This window comes from Arachis ipaensis, chromosome B05 (genome assembly GCF_000816755.2).
Source record: "Arachis ipaensis cultivar K30076 chromosome B05, Araip1.1, whole genome shotgun sequence".
Classification (NCBI taxonomy): Eukaryota; Viridiplantae; Streptophyta; class Magnoliopsida; order Fabales; family Fabaceae; genus Arachis; species Arachis ipaensis.
The window spans coordinates 134,112,441-134,127,520 of NC_029789.2; the positions used below are offsets into that span (position 1 = coordinate 134,112,441).

Below are 15,080 nucleotides of genomic sequence, written 5' to 3' on the forward strand. Positions count from 1 at the left end.
TAATTTATAAAATAAAATCCCACTTGAGACATAGTATTTTGTGTTGAAATTAATTTTGTCATTTGAAAAATTAAATTATAATATAGATATTATCCTACATATACACTTTGAATGTATATTTGGTATTGAAATAGGATAAAGTTATTACATGAATTATTACTATTGAATTGATGATGCACTTATTGATTTGTTTGACAACTTTTAGCTTGATAAGAATTTGTATGTCAAAATATTTTGGAGGGTTTTATGACAGAAACTACAGCTAGCGACAGTAAGTGCTAGACTTAGTGCACCTTGTCAGTATATAATTATATTTTTTAGGATCATATAAGATGAAATGGTTCATGTTTATTTCATGTCCACAAAATTAGTGGAACATGTCTATTTCAGAACTCACACGAAAAAAATAACCTAAGTGTGATTTCTGTCTGTTACTTTGACTTTTCTGGATTAGATAACGTTCCGCGTATATTGTTATAAATAAAGAAGTTTAAATGTTTGATATTTATAATTAATTATCATTGTGTTTGAGTATAATTCTGTCACTATTATTAAGGTGGATTTATTTAACTAAGAGTTTACTAATTATACAACTGTCTCTTGTGGGACTATAGATGCTTTGCTTATTCACTGAGTTACAAAACTCATTCTGTTATTCATTCATTTTTTTTAGGTATGGGTATTGATCATAATCCAACTTCATCAGTTTCACTCTAGTTTTGTTTGTGTTGGTGAGCCCTTTACTGCTTAAGGGCTTGATATTTTGTGTAAATAGCTTTCAAATTCTTTAGACTTGTTAAACTGCTCCATGTGACATAGGCAAGATCCGACATTAGTGACTTGAGTATGTTGCTTGTAAATATCCTAGGATATAAAACTAATAGACTATGTTTTGCTATAAATATTTAAGTCGAATTTTATATAAATATGCTGAGTATGTTTTAAATATGAGATTGAGAATGTGTTGTCTCTTGGTGTAATTGGAAATTCTATTTGTTTTGTTTTCTGTAATATCGATTTCTAAGGCTTGCTTGGGAAGATTCTCCTAAGCATAGTCACGGTCAAATTGGGTCGTGACAAATTGGTATCAGAACTCAGGGTTTCCTGTGTAATATGGAGCCGTTCTCCTATAGTAAGATCATGATTGTGTAAATGGAAGTCGACCCATTTTCACAAATTGTGATGTTATTAAGGACTTGTAGGAATGTTCGTAAAATAAGGTTGTTGATGTTGATGCAGTGAGGATTGAAGTTGTAGCTACTATCCCGGTCCAAATTTCGTACTCTTTCATTCTATTCTACTTCAACTTTCCTCACCTTTCATCTTGGCACTCTGGTTTAGTCTCTTCGATCTCTTGGGACCAATTTGTGAGTAGACTTTACATTTATAATTGTTTGATTGTGCATCTATAATTATTTTGACATATATCTATTATAATCTTTAAATTATACTCACTATATTTACCTTGAACGATTTTAAATTAATCAGAATAATTGATTTATTAGAATTAAATAATTCGTTGTTATGAAGTTTATATTTTTTGAACTATACATGAGATCATATATATTTTTTATGAAGCTTTGCATTATTCTAAAATGTTTGATTTTACTTGAATATCTGTTTTTGAAGTATTGAGGTATTTGTTGGTACTCAATTACTTTAAAGATTGTGAAATATGTTTGAAATTTCTTATGATCGAAAAAAAGTATGATTGGAAAAGATTTCTGATGAAAAAGTATTGTCTGATTTGATTTGATTGGATACCGGATGTATTTGAAAGATCAAAGATTTGTTGTATTTGAAATTATATGTTTTGAATTGGTTTCGGAGGCTCGTATTAGAAAACCGTAGTTAACGGCGGTTATGGCGTTAACCTAGATGCATCTGGCTCAGACCTCAGCTAGCAGGGGTGTTGCTAGCCTAACGTGTAGGCCACACGTTGGATCTGTTATTCCGTATGGACACACGAGAAGAAAGGACTACTCTTAGAGGTGGAGCCACCTAAGTGTGGATTATTTTATTTGCTTTCTGTATTAGAATTTTCTTATTGATTTACTCATTCATATAAATTATTATATTCTAACTAAAATTATTTTTATAATAATATTTATATGATTTCATATAAATTATAAATGTACTGTCTAGTCAATGGGTTGCAAAAACTCACTCCGTTTTTTTCTAAAAATAATTTTTTCAGGAATAAATATTTGATTATGTGAACCTTCTATTCAAGATTAATGATCTGCAAGGACTTGGGCAAGTATCTTGGAGTTACCCTTAACCATTCTAGAGTGATCCGTTCAGCTTTCAATGGTGTCTTGGATAAGATTCGGAGTAGACTAGCAAGCTAGAAAGGAAGTTTACTCAATCAGGCTGGTGGATTCTGCTTGGTTAATTCTGTTGCAGCCGCTATTCCTACGTATCAGATGCAGGTCTCTATTTTTCCCAAAGGAATCATTAGTAAATTGGAGTCTATGATGAGGAATTTTCTTTGGAAATGACAAGTTGATGGAAGAGGATTGAATTTTGTTAGTTGGAAGGTGCTGGTTACTCCAAAAAATATGGAGGTTTGGGGATTAGAGATCCTTATTGTGTAAATATTGCTCTTCTTGGGAAGCTAGTTTGAACTTTTTTCTAGCAGCCAAACAAGTTATGGGTCCAATTGTTAGATGCCAAATACCGATCATCTCTATATGACTGTTTTACTTGCCCTAAGAACAAGGACTCTCCCATTTAGAGGAGTCTTTGCAAGGCCTGGAAAGTGTTGAAGGATGGGTTTGCTTGGTGTATTGGGGATTTGAACCAAAATTTTTGGTTTTCTAGCTGGAGGAGAGAAGGAAAGTTATCTAATGAGATGGATTATGTTCACATTTCTTATTCGAATCTCCGGATACAGGATATTCGGTCGGTTGGTAGGTGGCATTTGGATACTCTTTATTCTCCTTTATCTCAAAATGTGAAAGGTAATATTCTCTCTTACAATCCAGATGTGCAAGCAGGTCCGGAAGTGGGTTGGTATTGGTTTGGGTCTACAGCCAAAGTCTATGACTCACGCAATGGTTACTTGTGGTTGTGTAAGCAGCTGTTTGGTTGGGAGGAGCGGGAGAATTGGCTTTGGTTTTGGCGCCACCTTGTTCCGAAAAAGCACAAGTTTTTGGCTTGGTTGTGTCTTAAGGAGGCTCTTCCTACTGCAAGTTTTCGCTTCAGAAGATGGATGTCATCATCGGATAGGTGCCCAAGATGTCTTTCTAGCCAGGAATCGATTTTACATTATATTCGGGATTGTCCAAAAGCTCAGCTTGTATGGCTTAGGTTGGATATTTCTTGTCATCCTTTGGATTTGAAGAACTAGTTCTTGTATCATAGCAGGGAGCATCCGTTCAAGTTCTTTTCGGGACTTTGGTGGATATGGCGAGTAAGGAATAATGACCTCTTTAATTCTCAGAAAACTTAGCCTCCAAAAAAAGTGATTTGTCTGGCTTTAACTTCAGAAAAGGAGCTTAGGAATATTTTTGAATTACAATGTATGTCCCTTCCCTCTACTCTAGCTGATTTTTGGAATCCCCCATCCATTGGTACTTTCAAGATTAATTGTGATGCTAGTTATCTTGGTTCGGATGATAGTGTTGGTTTTGCTTGTGTTATTAGAGATTGTAATGGGAGTTGGCAAAATGGGTGTTTGGGAATGATTGAGAGTAATAGTATTCTTTAAGGAAAATTATTTTCTATTTGGAGAGGATACCTCTTAGCTTGGAATGTGGGTCAATGAGATGTTATTTGTGAGGCGGATTGTGTGGAAGCGTTTAACCTTGTTACTGATCACCAAGATGGTTTTGGGTTTATTGATCCATTGGTGCTCAAAATAAGAGATATCATGCATTGGAATTGGCGTGTTGACTTTCGTTTGATTATGAGAGATGCAAATACGGTGATAGACACTATGGCAAAAATGACAATGAAGTTACAACTTTCTCATGTGGAGCTTCTTTCACCTTGGGAGAAATTTAAGAGTAGTCTCAAACGGGACTGTCCCTCTATTTAAGCAGTTCCTTTGTTTTGTTTCTTTATTTAATTTATTTCAGTCACCAAAAAAATGATCTGCAAAGATATTTACTCTTTGTTAAATTTTTAGGTATTATCGTCCTAGACGTTATATGCTCTATATGTCATAGGCAGAATCCAACCATTTTAATCTATTTTATATTTTTGTTAAAATAATGTATAACTATATTCATTTTAGTATTCATAAATTTATTAAAAATATTTATAACTTTCTTATTTATCTTATATTCAAATTTATTAGACTTATTGGGAGACTATTTCTCTTAGCGCTAATCATAGCTCATTTTAGGCTGTCACAATATATATGCTAATTGTACTTACCATTATGCTGACTCATTCTAACTATTATCAAAATAGAAAAGATTTTTTTTTTTTAAATAAGGCCTACTAGCTGTAGCAAATAAATAGCAAATAAAGGTGTGGCTATGCTATCATCTAAAAATTAGAACGTGAAAGACCAAATCGATGTAAGTCGTGAACGGTCCCTTTGAGGAATATGGACAAACCTGGTTGTGAATAACAGCTCTCTGAATCAATTCTATCAGGACAATAGCACCTGAAAGTATATTCTTCTTCATCGAACCCACACCTTCCACCACTGCTCGAGCACTCGCTGCAATTTTTGGCCGTCCAATTCATCAAAAACCCTCTTCTCAGCGCCTCTTCAACCCCTCCTTTCTCATCTTCCACCCTCGTTACGCTCACCGTCCCCCTGTAATTCTTCGTCGCCAACTTCAAATTCTCAACGTCATCCCCATAAAGCGCCACAACCGATCTCGTTCTGTTTTCAGCTGAACACCCAATACTATGCTCTTGCATGTTTTCACAGCCATAAAACAGCAACACTTGCTTCTGCTTGGAAGCAACAATGAACCTTTTGCTGTGGCCGGTGAAGTTTCTCAGTGGGGCAATACATTCCGTGGTTCTTAACCCCGAGAGCGCAGGGATAGACACTCGAAGTGATTGGTTGTTGTAGAAAATGTTTTGGACAGTGTATAGAGCTCCTGATATATTGACGATTGGGAAGCCATCGTGAGAGCAGGTGAGACCGAAATCAGGGACACCACAGTAGGAGTTTTGTTTTGATATGATGTAGAAGGGAAAGCTTATGTTTTGATGATTAGTATCACCACCACAAGTTTTGGGCTCACATGCTTGGAACTTTGGATTCACAGAACACAGAGTGATTCTTGTTAGAAGAAGGAAGAAGATTATTATGTACGAGCGAATAACAAGGGGAAAAGAATAAAAGGAACTGAAGGTGGGTAAGAGTGTTCTTTGTTTCATTTGGAATGGTTCAAGTTAAAGGCTGAGAGACGGTGGAGTTTGGAGAGGAAAGGTGAAGTTATCATGACATCTTTTTTTTTCTTTCGAGCTTAAGCTTTCAATTGCAGTCTACTATTGTTTGAAGACTTTGACTATATCTTTATGTATGGTTAAAATGTATTCGGCTATGGATTATGGAAGCTAGACGCGCATGACCGGGACAATTGAGTTCTTAGGAAAACAATGGCCACGGTTCCCATTACTCTCTTTCATTTTTCATTTTTTTCAGTTGGGGAGGTATTGAATATTGACCACGGCCATGGAAAAGTATACTATAGGTCATGAGTCATCCACAAACAAAGTGGGCTGCATGTTTTCACGACCAATTAGGCACAGTCAGTCAACCCTGAAACTGCCACACACTTTCCTAATCCTATCTCTTTCTTCACTCATTTTCGTCTTTTTATTTTTAGTTCATGTTTTAGCGATAAGTAACTACGTAGTTGTGGAATTATTTACTGCTTTCCATACTGCTGCGCCATCTCTTACTTTATATGAGAATTGAACTTGTGGATTCGCTGATTGCTCATACAAAATCAGTTATAAGAAATATACAAAATTTTGATTCAACTATTATTTTTATAGAAAAGAGTGTTATGTAGTTTTATGTTAAAATGCAAAATTCCAGTGGTATCATCTATGCAACTCCAAATCTCTTGCCATATCCCTATACCAATTTCATAAAAATTTTCCCAAATCGACGGGATTGTTTACAATAATCGGATGGTGGCAAAGTGGTTAATAACAAGAAATAGAAATATGCATATAATTATGGTGGTGATCCATTTATTGAGTAAATTCTGGTCCCTAGAATTCATGCCATTATCCAATTTGGTCTTCCAGATTCCAATTTCACTATATTGGTCCCTAAATGGAACCCAAGGAGCAGTCACTAGCGAATCTTTTTATGAGTTTTCCGGTTCCCTGTTGAAATTTCTGGTGTTGCTAACTTCTTGAGTTTTACCTCTATCCATGGTGCAGGTTTTGGGGGTAGGCTTGGCTATTCTGGATAAAATTGATTCTGGATTGGATGTTGATGCACTTAGGGGGTGTGTGGTTGGAGGAATATTAGAGCAATAGAGCATTCCCAGGAATGTTTAGATGAGAATATCTTATTCTCATGTTTGTTTCAAAGTTTTAAAATATATTCCCAGGTAAGTTTTATTCCTTGGAATCAAAATCCTCCTGATTTAATTCCCATCTACCCCATGGTTATCTTTGATTCCAATGAGAAGGGAATGTGTATAACAAAGTAAAAAGACTAAAATACCCTTGTTAATTTCACTCCAACCCTTCTTTTCAGATTTTTTCCAATTCATTTCAAACAAAATGAAACCCTAGCAGAGAGCCCCTCCTCCATGAAAACCAATCCCTAACGAGGCTTTTCTTCAAATTCTTCAAATTCCCACCGGCGTCGGCGCCGCCTCGCCGCCGATTTGGATTTGCATGGCCACCACGCTTCTTATTCTAGAAGGAAATCGTTCTCGTTTGTGTTCGTCATCACAGCTCATCTCGGTTCACCGCCACTGCGTTTTCGCCGCCATCATCGCGACTCTGTTCAGATCCTCTGCGTTGTGTGGTTGTGCGTGGCCTCTCTCCTCCGTCTGAGCTCGGTTGCTCGCGCGTCTCTCGCCTCTGCGTCTGCTCGAGTTGTGCTTCGTGTTCGTGTTGTCTCCCTCGCCTCTCTCCCTCCTCGCATCTTCCTGTTCCTGTTCATCTTTTTCAAGAACAGGTTTGTTCTAGGTTTGAAATATTATTAACTTAATTTGTTTGGAATTGGAATGTGATTTCAGTTTCAGTTCTGAGCTCATTGATTATAGTATTTAATAGTGATTATTATCTGCATCTTATAAGCCAAGTAGCTGTCTGATCTATGTTTTTGCTTCACATTTGAAAAGATTCAGATACTGTTCTTATGGTTTTATATCACAGTGTATTACACTGGTAGATCCACTGTCTGCTCATAATGCTTTTGCTGATATCACTCTGTGAAAATGTGAGAAGGACACACAAACAGGACTTCATGCTTTTCTACTTCTCAAACAATTAAATCAAGTGAAGTATATCAAATTTGAGGGTTCTGAGGTAGGCTTCTTCTCAAAAACCTCTTTTAACTTAGTGTTGACAACTTGACATGAAGGTCATATTGCATGTTATATAGTATATCTTTGTAGTTTCTTTTGTAAAATATTGTTTTGTTTGGAATTGATTTTGTGAACATGCGCTGGAGCAAAAGCTTGTTTTGTATTAGATTTTATGTTAAGAAACTTGCAATTGATTTTGGTTAATAAGTATCATGCATTTGAAACTTACTATAAAACTAGTTTTCCAAAATAGAGCTACATTTTATGGCCTCTTTACACTTCTCAAGCAGGGGTTTAGATGCAAATGTTTTAATTGAAATTAATCAAAACAAAATTAGTTTAAGAATCATGTCACCTACTCTAAATGGGAGTTTATGATTGATACCATAAAACCAAACAAGCAATAAAATATGCTTCAATTGAGAACTTCCTGATATCAAATTGTAGTTTCCTATACCAATTGTATTAGATACTAGATAGTAACACTTTACTGTATTAGCTGAACAGCATTCTCATTGATGTTGAGTGCCACTGTCCTGTTGTCGATAGAAAATAGAAAAAGTAATTATAAAATTCACACTACAAATATAAAAATGGATTGAGAGAAACTTATCTGTCTATCTTGAATTCTCGATCTGGTTTTCAATCCACTGAAAAATATTTCTGTGAAAATTTGGATAAAACTCATTACTAATTTTATGACTAGTTTTTACTATTTACGATGGGAACGAACAAATGCCATTCAAGTGAGGGTTGGTTTGTTGCAATATATCTCATAGTTGTGTGATTCCTTGCTTCAAGATGATGAAAATGGGATTGCAGTGATTCTGTGATTGGCCTTTACTTACTGTTCTTTTCATACTTGTGTGATTCCTTGCTTCAAGTTTATAAAAATTGATAAAACAGCTTTACTTTTTCTGAATACCATGGCATTTAGCACATGGATTGTTATTATTGCGATTGTTTCCCTATAGCTTAGCTTATAGCTATATGGCATAATGTGTATGCTTTTTGATGTGTAGGAGTCACTAATCGTTAAGAAAGTAGGGTTCTGTTTTTTACTTCATTACTCAGGTTTCAATATTGAATTGTTAAAAAATTGTTAACATTATCTTTCTTGATATATATTATGAATTTTAATCAAAATTCATTTCCTTTATTTTTAAATTACCTCGTACTCGTATACTAAATTATAAATTCAATAGACCTCAACTTAAGCTTTTAACTTACAATTCTTTTTGGGTATTTCTGGAAATTCAATATAAAAGTTTTTCCTTTTTTATTGGATTAAACATGCTAAATTTAAAATATTCAAAAATGCATTGTTCTGATGTTTCAGTTTATTCTCAATATCTTCATTGCACAAATTCAAATAGTTACTGTTGTAGTTATTTCTTAGGCAGAACATATTTTCTTGTGTGAACTTTATTAATATGTATGTGAACTTTATACGAGTATACAAAAATGCTAGGCCTATGATGACATGGGAGTTCAATGAGGTTATGGTTATTATTTGAGTGGGTTCATTAGACTAGTATTAGTAGTATACCAGTGCCTCTGGCTGCTTATGTTTTGGATTAGAATTGAAGTTCTCTAATTTGTATAAAGCATGGTTAAGACCGGGTTCTCTTTTTTGTATCAATGTAAAAAGTAAGATATTTATCTTTTTGTGTCTTACTACAAGAGTTGCTGGTACTTCTTCATTACTCACATAGATTGAGCATGGTTTTCTTATGTAGCTTGTGTGCACCATCTGTTTGGACAAAATTAAACTTTGAAATAAAAAATATTTATATATATCATATTCTTATATTATATATATATTCCTAAACTTGTCTTTTCTTGTTGTTTCTTAAAAATAACATTCCTAGTAATAAAATTTAATCTTTGAACCACACACACCCTTAGAGATTTTGCAAGTGCAGTCAATCGTATACTGACCCCAAAGAATTCTTTGATGAATTGATAACTCACTATCGAAGAATACTAGATCTTTTAAATCCCACACATGTCTATGTTATCGTAAGTTACGACTAATCTTACACTCTATTATAAGTTTTGAACTTAAAGAGAATGGGTAAGATTCAGAGTGAAGATAGACAAGATTCCTTCTCCCTATTTTCTAATGAAGTTTTGAGGAAAATGTATCTTAGGTGATGACACTCATATGAATGCATTCATATGTTGTGCTTGTTTCTGTTTAAATTCACTTCTTATTCGTCTTGTATTATAGATGTTTGCCTGAGTTTCTCTTTTAGGAGCATTCTTGGAAATAGACAATATATAATTAGGAGCAGTGATTAACCATACTCTGTTAAGAGTAATATTTTTAGCCCTCACAAAAAGTACTCATCTAGAGCTTTCATTTCAATCTGATATCTTTATACATGAGACTTTCTTCAAGAACATTTTAATTTGGAAAACTTAGTCCCACAGCTGAAAGATATACTTGAATTTTGTCTTATTTGGTATCTGTTCATTTTGATTATTAAATGTAAACAAACAACCTTAAAGCTACAAATGTTCCTGAGCACACACGATTTCATAATTCCTTATGTGAAAGAACATCGGTTGGAGACCCTTGACATAATAAAGCAGGTGTTATTTAATATAAATGAAGTCATCCTTGGTGTCTAACTAATCTATTAGGGTAAAGATTACAATGTGTATATATATATATATATCCTTGGGGGCTTATGTCTTAGCTTCATTTCATACACACAAGGAGAAGGAGCAACTGAGAAGTGGAAAGAAAAACACAAACCCTTACCACTATTCATCATCTTCTTTGGATCATAACTTTTTATCCGTCTCGATTGGCATGCCGTTTGTGGCCATGCGTTCATCTCGCGGAGCTCTTTAATTCATCTAAACAAAATAGTAAGAAACACGAATTTTTTGCTTCAGTTTTCTGTTCTAATACAAATTCAAGTTTTGATTTTGGAAAATTGAGAATTTCATGATTTTGGTTGTTTAGATGTTATCTAGCTTGAGTAATTGTTGGATTCCATCCAAAAATCAATGAATAAGGTAAGAAAACCCTAAACTCTTGTGATTTATTGAATTTGTAAACTCTAGTATTGATTATGGTGAATTGTATGAAATTAGATTAAAATTCATGTTGAATTGGAGTTGAATTGGTAATTTAGAGCGATTGAAGTTGAGCTTTTGGTAGCTGAGCCTTGTTGATTTGGTTTGGAGGCTTGGAAGCTTTTGAGGAAGAGGTTTTGTGGTGTTGAGTTTGGGAGAAATCGGCCAAAGTATGGTTTTAATTTTCTTTAAGTAATATATAATATTGTGTGAAACTCAGGTTAGTTGCCTTAAGATAGGTTTGAATTGTATGAATTGGTTAATGGAATATGTGTGACTAATTGGATGAAGTTTTGATATTAGCATGTGATTGAAATTGATGTGTAATGATTGTGATGATGAGTATTGGTGAAATTTGGGTCGGAGGCCGTGACCAGATAAGTCTGGATAAGTATGATTGAGCTTTATTATGGTGCTATGATATGATGATGATTATGGATTTTTGATGATGATTGATGATATTTGTGAGTATGTCATTTAATATGGAAAAATGTTGTTGAATTGGAAAATTGTAGATTGAATAGATTGATAGATTGATAAATTGAATTATTTAGGTGTTGTGATGATTGAGGAGGTTTTGATATGTGTAGAAGTGTTAGCATTGAGATTGGTATGGTATATATTGAAATTAGTATGGTATATATTGAGATTGGTTTGAGAGTTTTGAAAACTAGAGGCTTTTGATAAATTTGGTAAAAATTTATTTTTAACCAACTTCAACGGGCTATAACTTGATTTTCGGACCCTCAAATTTTCTAAAACTAGTCTTAAATGAAAGCTGGATCCGTGTAGTTTATAACATTCGAAAAACAGACGAAAAATAATTTTTAACGAAAAAGTTATGCACGTTTAAAGTTTTGTGTAAAAAACTAAATTTTCTACACTTTGCAACTTTTTGGAAAAATTTATATTCATGCGTATGCAGAGGCCATGCGTACGCGAGAAAATGGCTCTGTCCAGTACTCATGCATACGCAGAGGGCATGTGTACGCAGAAATAAAAAATTTTACATCATGTACACGCGATATTTTCATGAGTAAGCGAGCAATTGGTTCGGTCAAGTGCTCTCTCGTATGCAAACAAGGACTGCGTACGCGACTTCCCAGATTTTTGAAATCATGCGTACGCGGCAGGGTATGCATATGCATGACCACCCTGTTTTGCTGGAATTGTATTTTTGAGTTTTTAAACATTCCTCTAGCTTTCTAAACCTCTGTAACACTTATTTAAGATTCTCTAGCTAGTGTTTAGGTTTTGGGACGAAAGAGAGTATATTAGGTGAATTAAAAAGGTTATTTTCTATTACGAGTCTAGAGATGGTGACTTAGGTTTGTAACATATAGTGGATGGAATAACTAGAGTGAATTGGTGGAGTGGTATGTTGAGGATAAATTGAGAAAAAGAAAGTTAATGATGAATTATGAAAGACTGAGGTTGGTGAGCCTGCTGAATATAAAAAGTGATCACTGAGATGAGGAACATATTATGATGTATTATTATTGATAATTCATTATGCACCTGACAAGGACGATTGTTAACTCGCTTGTCGAGGTTGCGGCACCGATGTAGGGGCGATGGCAGTCCCCCGCCTACGTTCAGATGTGAGGACTGAGGCAGTCTCCCGCTCACATATCCTTTCATGCCACAAGAGGGAACTCATACACTATATCTTGAAAAAGTGGGCCGGGCACTATATCCAAAGATGTATAAAAGTGGTCCGAACACTATATCCCAAGGGTGCATAAAAGTGGGTCGGGCACTATATTTCAGGAACGTGGTAGAAAGGCGACATCCCAAGTGGATGTGTCGGGTTGGCAGTTGAACTGACAAGTGATATCACAACCAATAGGACAGGCATTCATCATACGCATTTTCTATGTGTTTGTTTGCTTTGATTAATTGCATTATGCCTAAATGAATAACATACCTAATTGCTAATTGAATTACTTGCCATATATGAACTCTTCTTGTGTTTTATACTTGTCTGTGTTACTTCTATTTTCTTCTAGGATTGAGGAGATTTAGTAGGCAGTGGCGATGGGATTGGATGGAAGATAAGTTGGCGAAGACTATGGGACAATGTTATTTGTTAGAGTAGCAATCCCTTAAGTTAGATAATCTTTATGGAATTAATAATGTATTATAAGTTTGAACTATTATGCTTTGGGAAGTTTTAAGATTGTCTTTGGCTTCCCGAAACTTTATATCTTATTTATTGGGCATTGTTATCATACTGAGAACCTCCGATTCTTATATCATATATTGTTGTTATTTTTTAGATGCAGGTCACAACCCACCTTGGTGAGTTTACGGACGTGGTGACAGAGCGGAGGATGGCTCATCTTTGCTTTAGCTTTGTTTTGTTGTAGTCTCTTACTTTTGTATATTTTGTGCCTTAAAGGTTTTATTTCTAAAAATTTTGAGAGATAGGGTGTTAGCTATTTTATTATCAAAACTCTGATGTATCTTTTGTTTAAACTAGTTGGCCTAAACTCCGCGAGTTGTAGCTAGTCCCCTTTTAGATATTGTATATATATAACTTGCATTGTTTCCTTTATTTACTACCTTGTGTATCCTAGAGCTGTTTGCAAGGTTTATATACTACGCTTTGTTTCTTTTCGTGCCAACGCACCTTAGTTATCGTGTGTGAATGCTTTGTACTTTATATTTCTATTTTATATGTCTTTATCTTCTATTCCTTCATCGGGATTCTAGTTTTATTATTTCTTAATTATATATTATTGTATGAGTTTTAGAACTGTCATGATACTTTATCGCCTTTACTTTATGGCTATAGGGTAAAGTTTAGTGTAATAGGGTGTTATACTAGATACATACGTCGGAAAACTTCACTTTAAAACAAAACAATATGTTCACTTAAGTTACATATTATATGAATAAAATTCATATGATGGTGGGCCCATCAAAAATACCCAACATAACATTAATATTTAGTCTTTGGACAGAAATATTAATTTATAAGCAGTATTTTAATATAGTAATTAAACATTGATAATAAATCTTGCCAAACAATAAATCTATCTTTGGACAAACTTATTGTTCACATAGAATTAAATAAGTATCACATGTTTATTACCACAAATGTGTATTTAATTTGGCCAAGTACAGAGCTTCCGTGACCCGATTTGTGCTCGCATAAACTACGCACACATAAATTCATTTAGTGCGGCTTACCAAATATTTTCAACAAAATTCTATCAAACAATAAGCCTATCTTTGGATTAACTCATTGTTCACATGAAAACTTGCTTGAGAATTATACCTATTTATTATCGCATATATTTTCTATCAATTGGCCAAACATCAACATTCTTTGGACCAATTAGTGATTGTATAATTAAATAGAAAATAAACACAAATTTTATTGTTAATTATTTGGCCAAACAATAAACTTCCTTTAGGCCGATTATTGTACACATAAATAATAAACATTGATTTAAGTTTAACTAGTTACTCAAGTACATAGTTATCATCAATATGTGTATGTAATTCGGCCAAATATAGACCTTCTTTTGGGTTGATCAATATTCGCATGAATTACATATCACCATATTCCTAATGTTTCAAAATAAATCAATTTTCATAAAAGAGACTACTTTAATAGCATAATATTCAACTAATTTATTCTAAAACTAAATTTTATAAAATAAATAGGTACAATCATTCAAATTGTTACTTATTTCCTTACATAATATTCTTTTGTGTAGTAAATTTTTATGCTGACTCTAATAAAAAAATAATCACATTTTTTTAACAAATTAAAATCAAATAAGAAAAAAGAATAAATAAATTTTTCTTCGCCAAAAAATAAATTCACGGTGAATTTATAAAGTCAAAATAAAAAATCAAAAGTGCACTATTAATAATAGCACACAGAAGATTATCGCACAAAAAGCCAAAAAAAAATAATATAATCATTTTAATCAAAAGAACGATTCAATATTCAAATTAATTTTTTTAAGGATTCAAGCATGAAAAAGTTCTAATACCACTTATTGAAAATTCTAAGATTTCTTTAACTCCAAGATTATCCATGTTAAATCATTAAAAAAGAAATACTTGAAAGCGAAAGCGTACTTGAATTCATAAGTGTAATTGAGAAAGGTTTGGTTCTTTGCTCTTTCTCAACCAAAGTCTTTTGTTGTATCTCTAATAGGGTTGAATCACAATTTATCTAATGGAAAAAGAATTATGGAGACGGATTTGATGTGTTAGAGACCAAAATTCTGAAGTCACTATTTATATTTGAGTATGTCACTCATTAAACCCTAAAACCCAAATAAAATAGTATCTTTGGTTTTATTTTTATTTAATTACAAATCAAAAGTAATAATAACTTTTTCAATTCGACATTTATGATAATAAATAAAATCACCATGATATAAGTTTTTTAGTATGAAATAATTTATTTTGTGATTATAATTATTATATGTATTATTTAAAATTAAATTAAAAAATTAATAATTTCCTAACATTTAGAACGAATAAAAAGGAAAG

The 15,080-nt window shown here is 33.5% G+C and overlaps 1 protein-coding gene and 1 long non-coding RNA gene across 2 annotated transcripts in view; one reads left to right on the forward strand and one right to left on the reverse strand.

Annotated features, from left to right (window-relative positions):
* LOC107644272 (LEAF RUST 10 DISEASE-RESISTANCE LOCUS RECEPTOR-LIKE PROTEIN KINASE-like 2.4) overlaps positions 1-5,379 on the reverse strand; it is an 8,709-nt gene extending 3,330 nt beyond the window's left edge. Inside the window, exon 1 of the mRNA XM_016348107.2 lies at positions 4,569-5,379. Coding sequence (XP_016203593.1) covers positions 4,569-5,349 — 781 coding nt within the window. The 5' untranslated portion in view covers positions 5,350-5,379. The remainder of the gene's footprint in view (positions 1-4,568) is intronic.
* The window catches only part of LOC107644275, a 20,099-nt gene continuing 10,000 nt past the window's right edge, over positions 4,982-15,080 (forward strand). The window contains exons 1-4 of the long non-coding RNA XR_001621287.2: positions 4,982-5,104; positions 5,238-5,401; positions 6,370-7,120; positions 7,321-7,473. This is a non-coding gene — a long non-coding RNA (uncharacterized LOC107644275). The remainder of the gene's footprint in view (positions 5,105-5,237; positions 5,402-6,369; positions 7,121-7,320; positions 7,474-15,080) is intronic.